Source organism: Anthonomus grandis, chromosome 5 (genome assembly GCF_022605725.1).
Source record: "Anthonomus grandis grandis chromosome 5, icAntGran1.3, whole genome shotgun sequence".
In the NCBI taxonomy this organism is placed as follows: domain Eukaryota; kingdom Metazoa; phylum Arthropoda; class Insecta; order Coleoptera; family Curculionidae; genus Anthonomus; species Anthonomus grandis.
In genome coordinates this window covers 10,108,055-10,121,622 of record NC_065550.1, presented here as the reverse complement: position 1 = coordinate 10,121,622, position 13,568 = coordinate 10,108,055, and the positions used below count along the sequence as shown (strand labels likewise).

The 13,568-nt window shown below is 30.1% G+C and overlaps 1 protein-coding gene across 1 annotated transcript in view; it reads right to left on the bottom strand.

Annotated features, from left to right (window-relative positions):
* Positions 1–13,333, bottom strand: part of LOC126736460 (putative transcription factor SOX-15) — a 302,005-nt gene extending 288,672 nt beyond the window's left edge. Inside the window, exon 1 of the mRNA XM_050440827.1 lies at positions 13,220–13,333. Within this exon, the coding sequence (XP_050296784.1) occupies positions 13,220–13,242 (23 nt within the window). The 5' untranslated portion in view covers positions 13,243–13,333. The remainder of the gene's footprint in view (positions 1–13,219) is intronic.
* Positions 13,334–13,568: the final 235 nt, after the last annotated feature.

Below are 13,568 nucleotides of genomic sequence, written 5' to 3'. Positions count from 1 at the left end.
AAAATATACTTTTAATGGACTTGTCGATGTTGTTGCATCGACTTGGTGTTGATTTTTAAATTGTTGTACAATTGGGCAGTTATACTGGCACTTTGGATTAAAACACTTCATAATCCACCGTCATAATCTCCCTTAAATCATTATTTTTTAATTTTTACTTTTTTTGTCACTTTTTCAAAAAATGAATCTGAACTATTATTTAAATAAGAAAATCTCATCCATTTTTCACAAAGAGACCGACGTATACAACAGACGAAAAACACAAAGTCACCGTGACTTTGTGTTTTTTATTGTTTTTCGTCTGTTGAACTATTATTGTTGTATCACTCTGTATTTACTCAAAATGGGAGTGTTCTTTGTGCGCAAGACTGAAAATGAAAAACTAGTTAGACTATTCTCTGAAGAGGAGCTACCAAACATGCAGTTTTAGCCTTTTTCTGTTAACTATTTTTCTTCTATTTAAGTTGTATATATATTTATATTTTTATATTATTCAAACCGTTAACATTTTAAGGAAGCAGAAGATCTCAATGATATTTCTATTGAACAAAAAAGTATTTCTATTGGGCCTGAGGGAATTAGTAATAACATAAACAAAGAAAATATTTAATTAAACAGTTGCTTAACATAATGGAGCATACAATCTAAAATTGATAAGTTATTTCTCTTTCTTCAATCATACCATCTAGAGAGTTGTGTTATTATTTTGTTAACAGAGCGTCTAAATTTAAGCTCAGCTACATTATGTAACATTCCTACTTTTGTATTATAGTGAATTTAATGCTTTTGATGGAATTTGGATCTAAATTAAGTGTTCTCTATTAAATCTTAAAATACATACAATGAAACAAAACCTATCTAGTATTAAGTATTACTAATTTGTTTTCATATTTGAAAAAGTGTCCTTTCTAAGGATTCTTTTATCTAAGTATCGTTCAACAAATTCAAACCCTGTAGACTTCTTAAAGGATCTCACCCAATATTTAAATCATAAAAAACATACTAATAATGCTTTATTTTTGGGAGACATAAATATAAATACTTAGTAGTAATAGTGATCATATAATAAATGACTATATTTCAATAATGAATACCCATGGCTTTTTTGCTTTATATACAATATAACAAGACCAGAAACGCACACGCCTGGATCATGTATTTCTCAAAACTAAGCTTAAAGGGCACCAAATTAAGGTTGATCCTTATATATCATTAGGATTCATTAATCATCTCTAATCACTTACCCATACTAAAAAATTAGGAGGGTAAAAAATCATGCTAAAAAGGGAGAGGTAACTAATAAAAATAAGCATCAACCCATCAAAAAAATAAATCTTCAAAAATTAGCTCCCAAAGCAAAATGGGAGAAGCCTCTGAATTATACTGACCCAGAAGCAGCAGTCTGGTGAATAATGTTACAAATTTGGTCAATGAGTAATTTTATGAGGTGACAGTAAATAATAGGTCAAAAAAGATCAAACCATAGATTAATTACTTCCATAATCACTTCCATAGAGACTAAAATACTAAAATTATTTTAGTCATCTAAAATAATAATGTATCAACTAAAGACTAAAATAATAAATTCTTTAGGTAAATATCCGAGTTTCAAAAAAATTACAGAATCTAAAAATTATCGTAATAAACCAAATAAACTGATTATAAAAACAAAAAATTAATACTACAAGAATAAGATTGAGCAAAATAGTGAAAATATCAAAAATATACATAACTTTATCAATGATGCTGTAAATGAAAGAAAAATTCAAAAAAGGATGATATCAAGCTTATCGAACTAGAAAACCATACTCAGATCATAAATTCTAAAGCTTTGGTTGACAATTTTAATAGTTTTTTCATTGATGCTGGCCTAAAAATGGCTAATACAGTAGAAACTCCCTTTGTTTCATTTAAACAAAAATAATATAATAAAATATATTAGCTCCCTGAGAAATAACTTCTCCCCACGTGGATGCAATATTACCAAGAATTATAAAAACTCTTCATTTATATCTACTAGAAACCTTGTTGTATATAATAAACCTAATATTTCAAACAGGCAAAGTACCGCACCAGTTCAAGATAGATATCCACAGTAAGTCCCATTTATAAAACAGAGAATAAGCAGCACATGCAAAGCTATAGACCTATAAGTCCTGGTATATTTAATATACCAAAATGCAAAAAACTGTAAATGAGCCAAAGATTGTAACCGGTATACCACAGGACACTGTACTCTGACCTACACTGTTTAATATCTATATGAATGGTATAAATGAGATAGAGTTACATGGCAAGATAGTTTCATATGCAGATAATAAGTACTTCTGTGGTCTTCTATGGGAATACTTGGCAAGAAGTAAAGACATGATTCCAACATGGACTGGCCTTGATTAAAAACTTTTTAGACACCTTCAAACTATCTCTAAATAGCAAATAATCAAAATACATTGCAAAAAATACAGGTCGGGCGAATTTCCAGGATATTAAAATCAATAATATAGAGAAGTCCATTGAACAAGTTGATACTATTAAATATTTAACAATAGAATAAAAATTTATTAGAATACAAAATAGGATCAGTCAGCTTATAAATTTAAAAAAACTTGAAGCACTAATATATAAGCTTTATATTCTTAGGGAAACATACGAAAATAATACACAAAATTCAATAATAAAAAATTTTTTTCAAAAAACTTAGACTGTTTCAACTCATGAACTGTATAATAGTGCATTAAGTGACATTAAGACAATTTTCATCCCAACGTGTTATTCCTATATTACCAAACTTTACGCCACCAAATAGCTCGTGTGAATAAAGGATTAGTGGATTAAAAAATAAAATGGAAAATGAAATTAAATTAATAATAATTAATTATTAAAAATGAAAATTTCGTAAAATTAAATGGAATAGGGACGTTTTTAATGGCTATGCGACATTTTATTGAAGGGACGGACATGTACTAGTAGTCATTGAAGAAGAATTAGTAGTACTAGAAAGGGGGTTTAATGTACAGCTGTCAATTTAGATCACAAGATACTAGATAGTATGCTTGCAACAAAATATTTAATTTTTCGGTTTAACATGTGAGTGAATATAACACTTTATTCTCAACTATATTAATGCATAATATATTAACTTTTAAGGAATAAATTGAATGTGGGGTCCATTAAACTTTAATACAGCATATTTAAATTAATGTTTAATTTCAAGACTTCTAAATCAACGAATGTCTTTATGAAGAATTATTATACTAAATAAAGTAAGGTTTTAACTTCAACGACCGTTTTCGTCTTCTTTGTCATAAACCCAACCCATGGCATCGTTGGTACTTGTTAGTCCGACAGGGTATTCTGTGGGTTCGTTGAGATGCAGCCCGCGACCCATCATCGGCGGCGTGCCTAGCGCGTGCTTCTTCGTCAAAGTGTGCCTTCGAAACCGCACCCAAATTACCGATAACCGATGATCATTACGCCGCACTTTTGTTCATTTTTTTTGTAAATTATTTCAAGGAATGAATGTGCCTTTTTTATTTGGGTTGTGCCTTGCCTTTGAGCTGTGACATGTGTATGAACAGTACAAATGCGATATGATAACATTACCATCTGTGTTAATATAAAAGATACAGAGTTGGTTCATAAAAAGAGTTTTCTTCGAAGTTAAACTAAGTAATTTTTGGTTAAAAAAAATGGAAAGACCATATAAACTTTACTCTACGAGATTTTTATTAAGAACAATAAGTAGGTGTTATATCCACATTTTTTTAAGAAGTATAACCAAATTTTTTTATGATCCATAAATATTTTGTTCACACTAAAAAACATTAGACAGATAAAAAACAACAACAAAAATAAGTCATCACTCGTTAAAGATTATGAGATACTTCTAGAGGTTAAAAGAATTATGTGTGGCAGTAATAGTCCAAAGACATGCATACAAGATTCTATAAAAATAATAAGCTTAATTTTTGCTTTTGGACGAGATAGGTCAAAAAAAACTACTTCAGACGCTCAATTATATATTTTGTCGACGTTTTGATCTCTATGAAATCATCCTCAGGATTCTAAAAGAGATATAAAAAAAACAAATAAAATCATCGCATGAAATTAATTATTTTGAAAAACTGGTTATAAACTCAACGCAAATCCTAAACATTTCAAATTTTAAAACCAAAAGGTCACATAGATATCATTAGGAAGATTCTATCAAAACAAAAAACTTCACATACTTTTACATACCCTGTATGTAATGGCCAGTTTCAAAAGCGGGAACTTTAATGGCAGATAGAAAATCTCAAAATAATATCAGTTTGTATTGTAAACTTAATTCAAAAAATTCTTCGTTACAAAGATGTCAAAGTTTTAATTAAAATATTTAAATTTGATTATATTTTCAAAACTTCTTTAAATATTTAAATGCAATGTTACTCGTTTGATTAGATAATAAAGATATACCTTTTTGCCCAAGAATTATTATTTTACTTCCACCAGTGGCATGCGTAGAGAAATATCTTCGCACCAATTTTACTTTGAACAAAAATTATTTCTGGGTCCTTACTTTAATTTACAACAAAATATGACTATATTTTTCTAATTTAATACGTAATTTGCTAAAAAGTTTAATTAATTAGGTAATTGAACCTATATATTTTTTCAAATTTATAATTAATATTACATAAGTATCTTCAGATATCTAGGTCTAAAATACTGTGAGCGCTACATGATGATCACAGACATCACCTACAGGCTTAGGAGTTGGATCCCGGTGATGCCGAAAAAAGAATAATATTTTGCAAGTGGCTTTTAAGTTCAATGGAGGAAAATCCAAACTTTTTAAAAAAGATTCTTTAGACGGATGAGTCCTCTTATGAGACTTGAGGTAACAAATTAACATAATATCCATATTTCAATCAATCAATCCCAGAGAAATTCAATCCAAGATGATTTCAAAATAAATTTTAGGTAGAAGTCCGGTCGGGCGTTATTAATAGTAATGTTTGTAGGCCACTTTTCCTGCTTTCAAGACAAGATAAGATACAATAACAATATATTCGGTTCAAAATATTCGGTATATTATTCAGTTAGTGTCAAAATATAAATTCAGTAAAAACTCGAATTTCCTAGTGAAAATCCCAAAAAGAGAAAAAACTGAGTCAAGAAGATTCGGGTTAGGCTAGACATATTTTAACCATTTACTATTACCTGTTCGTTTTTACTATCGTGTTTACTCAGAATTGGGTGTTTTACTGATATATTTAATTAATGGTGATATTTTGTTTTGTCTGCAAAGAGCAAGTGCTCATAGCCGAGATTATCAAATATTGTATAACAGTTATAAAATGATTATCACGCATATAATTTATTAAATTAAAACATAATATATTGACAGCTACATACTTTTATTTAAATATAAAATACGATAAACAGAAAGCAATATATGCAAGCAGGAGGTGCACACAATGACCTCATAAAAGCATGAAAAGCAACGGGCATGGAAAGGCCTGAATCGCAAATGAGTCTCCACCGACATCACAGACCTTCGAACCGCTAATTAAATTTCAAAATCGTTCCGATCGATCGTTCTTCACGGTCAAAGGTTAAAGCCGTTTCCTGTTCGCTTGAAAACCCGTCTAAAAAAGCCATACGATTATTTTATAAGTACTTATAAAATGTAAGTATATTATATTCTTGAAATTTAAATTTCAGTTTTTTATCTTTATTAGAGTGTAGTTCTTTTTATCAACTTGGAACAAAGATGGAATTCACGTTTTGAATGACGAGACGCAAACGCCACTTTCTTTTCATAAATAATCAATTATGTATCCAATGCTCACCGATTTAAAAAAAAACTATATGTAGATGTTTGATTTAAAAAATCATCGTTGGCTTGCCAATATTTTTCGCGATTATATATTTTTTTCTTTGAAGACTATTTTTGCATGCGTGCATGCACACTAATATGTCACTGTTTAATTATTAAAGAATAAAAAAATTCGTATCTAAACAATGACTAAAAGTTAAAAATATGCAGGAGTAATGGAATTTTAAACCAGAAGTAGTTACTTTCATCTAGACTAGGTGCAGAATAGCTTTCCTTCCTTCCTTCCTTTTAGGAAATAGGAAATAGCTTCCTTCCTTTTAGGGTAATCTCAATATTCACTGCAGTACTTGGAGCACTCTGTATAGTTTATTTTTTTATATAATATGCGGCATGTATATTTGATCTTTCGGAATTTCTTAAAAATACCCAAAAATCGAATATTGTTATTTTGTAATTTTCTTAATAAATTGTAGACATAGCTTCAAAGCACATTTTTTAACCAGGTAAAATGGCGTTTTTATTCCAATGCATTTTTTGTGTTGCTGTTGAATTCTTTTCTGGAATTTATGAACTTTCTAGTACTACTTATATAATTAATTGGGTGAGGTCAGTGGCAGCTTTATAAACAGCATTCTTAGGTGTACACTAGACTAGGCCAAAAAGGTAGCCTAGTTTTTTTTTAATATATTGAAAATATTGTTCAAATAAAATTAGCGCAAAAAATATTGATATAAACTAACGTTTGAGCCATTAATATTAAGAGGTCTATCATCTAAAATTTCGATTTTTTATTTGTGCCTTCAGTTTTGCGTCAAAGCTCCCAAACAATCAAGGTTAAAAATGTATCTGCATATATATTTATAGAAAATTAAATTCCCTACAACAAACCTTTCTTTGAAAATTATTACCAGACGAACTATTTCCGAATAATCGAGCTTTTAACATAGGTTTGTTCTTTTAGATTTACGTTTGTGATTTTGGAATTTCGTGACTTACGAACAAATAACTACTATATAGACTCTTGAACAGAATTTAATGCTCTACAAAAAAGGTCTTTTAATATTTTTCCATAAGACCACTCTTTTAAAAGTTATTCACAATTTTATTATTAGTAAATATTTAAATTAAACTTTTGAAAGAGATTATATTATATCAAAATATCCATTTAACCAATCTCGCTTGAAAAAGCTCGGTCTTGCTGAGATATCAGATTTTTTTATGATAAACTTGGTTTTCCAATATTCCGGGGTTGACGGTGCTCTCCAATAAGTCTAGGTAAGTATCTCCATTTAAATTTCTTGTTAGGCAGCATGGTGCAACTATGTAAGTAGTTGGGAGGATTTACAATTACAACACGTAGCTTAACTTTAAAAAACAAAGCTCCATTTTTAAGAAAATTTAACGCTCTTTCAAAAAAATATAGATTCGCAGACTATTCCTATCATTGTAGGAAGAACTGGAGCAATAGCAACAGGAGTGATTCCGAGAAATTTCATTAAAAACATTAACGGAATGCAACTAAATGAGAACATTTACGAATTATTGCAAAAATTAGTACTGCTTACATATCACGTATCATCTGAAAGTTTATCGGAAACTCTGATGTATTCTAATTTCTGAGCCAATTATAATATTTTCTACAAATTTGAGCTACTTAGCTTTAAAAAGTTATTGTAATAAAAAGAAATACTTTACTTAACAAGCTCTATGGGGAGAGCTTAATCCTTTTCATATATAAGATATCTAGGATAAGTGAGTGTAATGCCTTTCGGCATGAAATGTTTATAGTACTTATAATAGATCATTAAATTATACGGAGTGAGTTAACAAGCAAGTTCCTTCAAAGAGAGCCTTCTAAAACGAATCTTAGTAACAGAACCTTGTTTAAGCCATTAACATATGGTTTTATTAGTTTCATCAGCTACTTTATTCTGATCCATTATACTAGTATTATGATCATAATAGATAGAAACATCTTTCATATTTAAATCTGTCCAACGGAAATTCTTAAATTTTTTAGAAATTCAGAAGGATGGTGTCTACCTCATCGAGAGTTTCGAGAATCTAAAATTTTTGAACCATATCTACTGCCTTTCATTAAATGATAAGACTATAAGTAAAAACTTCAATCATTCTACTTCCCAGCAAATAATATTATATAATTAGCCAAGAAAGAGACCTTACGCTGAGGTTGATCTTGATTTAATTATTTATCTGTGAAAACTACAATTAGAATTTTTAGCTTGTCTTTAAATTAATTTCAAAAAGGTAGTCAGAGCCAATATTAATTGCCTCCCTGTTCCTTTATTAAATTTAAATATATTTTTTATTATATTAGGTATTGTTAGCATCAGGATGTTGATTGTAATTAAATTGCTTTACAAAATAAAATTATCACTATTTGTATATATAGTTTTGCAAATATCACTTTACAACACAAGGATTTTCAGATTAAAAAAAGTTCTAAACTGTTCTATCTTAAAAAATAAATTGTTTAGCCAAAAACGGCCGTACACGTCAAATTAAATATTGAGGAGGATATTTATTGACAGAAATTGCATTCCTCTGGCGTCATTCCCTCACCCTTCAGAGCCCCCTGTCAATTTTTTTAAATGGTAATAGGGATCGAGTGATACCATGAAGTAAAGGTAATTTTAATCTCTACATAGCCTTAATTTTATTATTTTTTTTAAGTCGTTCTCAAGAAATATGAATAAACGTAGCTGAGATTCTTCAAAAGTTTAAATCTTGCAATTTTGTTGCCTGGATAAATGTTCTTTTTTTTTAATTATCCAGATGTTATTTCTTGATATCTAATCAAGAAAAAAAATGCATTCCGAAAATTCAAGTTATTTTGATAAAAACGTAAAAATATGCGGTAAATACCTGCATATTTCGACGCTTTTGTTGGTTTAGTTATTTTTATTTTGGTATTGATGTTTTTTTGAAGTGCGTAATAACAACAGTAGCACGAAGTATTTATTTAATATAGTCCTGGTGATGTTGATAGTATCGATAACAATGGTTTATTCGCTGCAAGAAAGAACTGAGTCGGTGGGTCTTTATTATTAACAAAATACGTCTGCTAGGCTAGAGCAGCAGCACGTGCTTTTAATGGTAATCATTGGGATAAAAGGGTAAATCATTCGAAATGATGTGTAAAACCATTGTTGGCTAAAAATATTTTCAAGATTTTCAGGGTGGACTGTTTTGTCTCAGACCCTGTTTAGCTCTATAATATGAAAATCGCTTACTTTGCAAAATTTAAAAAAAAATACTGATTTACCCTTACTTATTTTAACCAACTCAGGATTTATATGTACAAAATCAAGTATATGTATTTGTATAGTAATTAAGTAAAACATTTTGAAAAAAATACGCTTATTTTTATACCACGAAATCTTAACGAACTCTTAACTAAGCATAAAATATTGGTTAGCAGCGATTTTTATACATATCATTTTTTTATAATAATATAAGACTTTTCCAAACCTAGTTTTTAAGAGCGGCAAAATATAGCACGTTACTAATACTAACTTTAACCTAAAGTAAATAATAAAAAAATCATACTTAAAAGTGTTATGTTTGTAGAGCAATAAACAGATGCTATGGCTTTACATACAAGACCTAATATGTTCTATTATATTTCTTATTATGGTTGTGTGGTGTGGAGCGCAGTTTCTCAATAACTTTCTAGACCAAAACTGCACAGTTTTTAGAAACTGGCTTGTTTATTAGGATGCTATAGGAACGACAATACTCCGATAGAGCTACCATTTAATTTAAGTCCTACTTCTCTAGCCATAGCACTCTGGGATATTATACCAAGAAAGGCAAAATTCTATATACTATACACTATATATTATATAGTTTATAAATATAGGCCAACCATAAACCGACTGAAAGTTAAAAATGCTATTGATACGGTGAGTTAGTCCTGAAAATTAAGCAAGCAATTTCAGAACTTAAACCGAGATATTTGACATGGTTTTTCCAATGTATGATTTTTGTTTTCTTTATAATAATAACTCATATATTGTTGGTAAAATATGCCTAAATGCTTATACTAAATGCTGACTGGCCTAATATTAAAGAACCGACCTTTTTGCGTTTCGTTGCGGCCGTAATTATCATTTAATGTGGTAAGGTGGCGATAAAAATCTCGTGAGAAACGGAAGTGACGTGAGTCTCGGGGTCTTAACCCCTGCCGGACACAACTCGAGTGGAAACATAGCTTTAAACACCGTATTCATACAGGAAGACGAAAATTTTGTTTTTTGTGGTGTTGGACCACATATCTATACTTTACTACAAACAAATCATATATAGGTCATTTTACGTTTTAGACCTATTATATTTTAAATTAAATCAGAACTTTGAGATTGCTAGTCTAAAAATAAAAGATTGGTAATTTAAAGTTTTGCGAATTTGAGCAAGTACTAAACACTAAAATACCTTTTGTTAAAAAAAAATCATTAAAGTAAAGGCTTATCAGTATTCTATAATATGGGTTACAAGTCAAAAAAACTGGCAAGAAGAAAGTTCTTGATTGTTTTAGGTGCTTAGCTTAAATTTCAATTTAATAGTAGGAAAGTCTATATTTATTTAGAAATTTATAATATAGTTTATTGACAGTGACAGATGGAAAGTCGACAGCTGAGAATTAGCAAACATGGAGCATTACAGGCTAGAACAACGCGCCCTGTTTCTTAAAAATTATGATCAAAATATTGAAAGTTTAATTACCACTATTCGGCAAATGAGGAAAAAAAAATGTACAATTTTTGGTAAAAGGAACTGCTTTGCGATATACTGTATCTGCATAATTAAAATGGGATAGAATTAATGAGTCGCATAAAATTTTTTTTGTTTCTTTTGAAAAATAAGATCTATGCTTGTAAAGTTTTTTTAGCATTGAAAATCCTTTCTTAAGACCACTTGTAATGTGATCTGTGAACTTTAGCTTGACGTCTATGATTAGGCCTAGAGTTTTAGTTGAGATATGAAAAGGGATAAGTCCTCCATTAAGAATTAGCTGGACATGATCCAAAACCGCCCTTCTGCTATTATCACCACAAAATAACATTGCCACGCTCTTGGCTGGATTCAATTTAAGAGAATGATCTGTCGAGACTCTATTTACTAGAGCAAGGTCAGCATTCAAACAAAAATTAGCTCTTTCGATATTACTAGCATTAAACGACAAATATAATTGTGTGTCGTCGGCGTAGAGATCGTATTTACAGAATTGCAATTTATCCATAAAAGCCGACGTAAAAATGCTATACAACAAAGGACCCAGAATGCTACCCTGTGGGACGCCAGACCTTACTATTGCCACCCTAGACTTATCTTCTCCAATTAAAACTCGTTGTATTCTATTACTTAAAAAAGATAAAATTAATTTAGTAGCTGTAGTATTAAAACCGAAATAATGTAAAATATTAATCAAAAGTTCGTGATTTAGCATATCAAATGCTTTAGAGTAATCAAGCAGTATTAAAATCATTGCATCACCCCTGTCCAAACTGGCGACAACCTCATCAGTGACGTCAGTAAGAGCGGTAACACAGCTAAATCCCTTTCGAATATCTATCGATTTTTGAAAGGGCTGGTAAAATTGAAATTGATCTAAGTTCGCCATAATTTAAGGGATTATTTTTTTTAGGAAGTGGCAAAATAAAAGCAGATTTCCAAGATTTTGGAAAGTACGAGTTTAACAAACAACTATTTATAATATGGGTAATAAATGGTATTATAAATGGACAAAAAAGAATTATTAATGTTGTGTTTAAATTATCAGGCCCAAACGCCTTAGATTTAAGTTTAATAATTAAATTTGATACTAAATTTTCATCCACTGGTGTAAAAGAAAATAATGGTGGAAACTTCTGATTAGATTTATAGAAATTGAAGGTTTCGTTTGTCGGAGGAGTAATATTAGAAGTTAAATGACAGAACCAGTCGTAAAGTTCATCGACTTTTTTTAGATGTTCGAGAATTTGTCTAGATTTGTAATTTATTATATTCAGTTTATAAAGCTCCTTCCATTTGTCTCGAGTAGTGCAGTTTTGAAATTTATTATTTAAATAAGCCTTTTTTTCATTACGTTACATTACCACCACCGCCGTGGTGGTAAAATTTCTTATCTGCTTATAATAGTTCCAATGTTCCAAATTTCTTGTTTTTCGAAAGCGCATTAAAGCCCGATTTCTGTGTTGCTTCATTATTTTTATATTATCAGTAATCCAAGAATTATTAAGAATCCCATTTAAGTCATCAACCCTACTCGACTCCAACTTAAGCATATCTACGTTAAAGTCCCCAAAACACAAAATTTTATCCCATAATGTGTTAAGATTTATTAAAGTGTCCTCAAACATTGACAAAAATTCACTCTAATTTCCCCTTGGCGGCCTATAAATAACTCCAACTATAATTATTTCATTCTCAATCTTTACTTTAACCCATAAATGCTCAATTGCATCAGCACACTCGCGGTATATAATTGAGTAATTTAATGTGTTGTGGATATATAAACCAACCCCACCACCTCTAGTGTGTCGATCTTGCCTTTCAAAGTTGTAGTTTTCAATGAAAGTAGCCTGATCGTCAATGCCCTGAAACCAGCTCTCCGTTATGCCAGTAACACCGTAGTCCTGGCCCGCCACATGATTCTTAAGAATATCAAAGTTATTAAGAAGTGATCTGACATTAACATGAGCACACAACATAAAATCAACAAATTATAATATAAGTTATAAGAGGGTGGTAAGAAAAGGATCGGATGGGATATATAATATTAAAACAAAGGAAAGCCTCTTAGGAGAAAAAAATAATCTAAAACCACTGTAGTGTAGTAAACGTTAAGCCTACTTAAGTGCATCAAAACCAAACACTGACCAATCACATTAAACTAAACAATATCCAAATAATCTCTAGCCGAATTTATATTTTTCACAATTGTAGTTATTTTAATTAAGGCTTTTATATAAAACATTAAATTTATGTTTATTTAGTTAAATACAAAAATAAGTTTGTGGTAACAGAAAAAAAGAATAAAAATTTTGTTATTTGCTAACATTACAAAATGAGAAAAAAATCCTAAGGGTTTAGTAATAGAGCAATGACAGATAAATCAATAGGTGATTTTTTTTTAAATAACAAACGAAGGTAGAATAATAAAACTTATTTACTTAATAAAACCCTGCTTATGGTTAATTTATATCAGCTTACTTAACTGCTATCAGCTAAGCATAATACGCAATGCTACCATTATCAATAAAAATTTACAAAACTCAGGTATTAACTACTTCTGCGAATGAACCCAATAGAAAAAAAAAACATAAAAATAAAAAAAAAGATATAATATATGAATAAAATATAAAAGTCACCTACTTGCATTGTTCACTTATTGTCATTAGGTCTCCTTCGTCATCAGCCCTATGTACTTCACCACCAGCCTTCACATACACAACTCCAAAATGACACCATGCACTTTTGTCCCCAAACTAAGAAACTGCCGCACTCAGAAGTGTCAGTTTTGCCTTAGTTAAATCTTCTTTCACTACAACTCCCGAGTTTTTTAAACATTTTCGCTGTTTTAAGATTTGCAGCCGTTTGTTAATATCGCGAAATGAGACTAGTACTGCCGGCGGCTGATCCTCTCGCGATCGATATTTGGCAAAAACTCGGTAGGAATTTTTTTATGTCGGATGGAGCAATGTTTATATTCATTTTTTTGGTA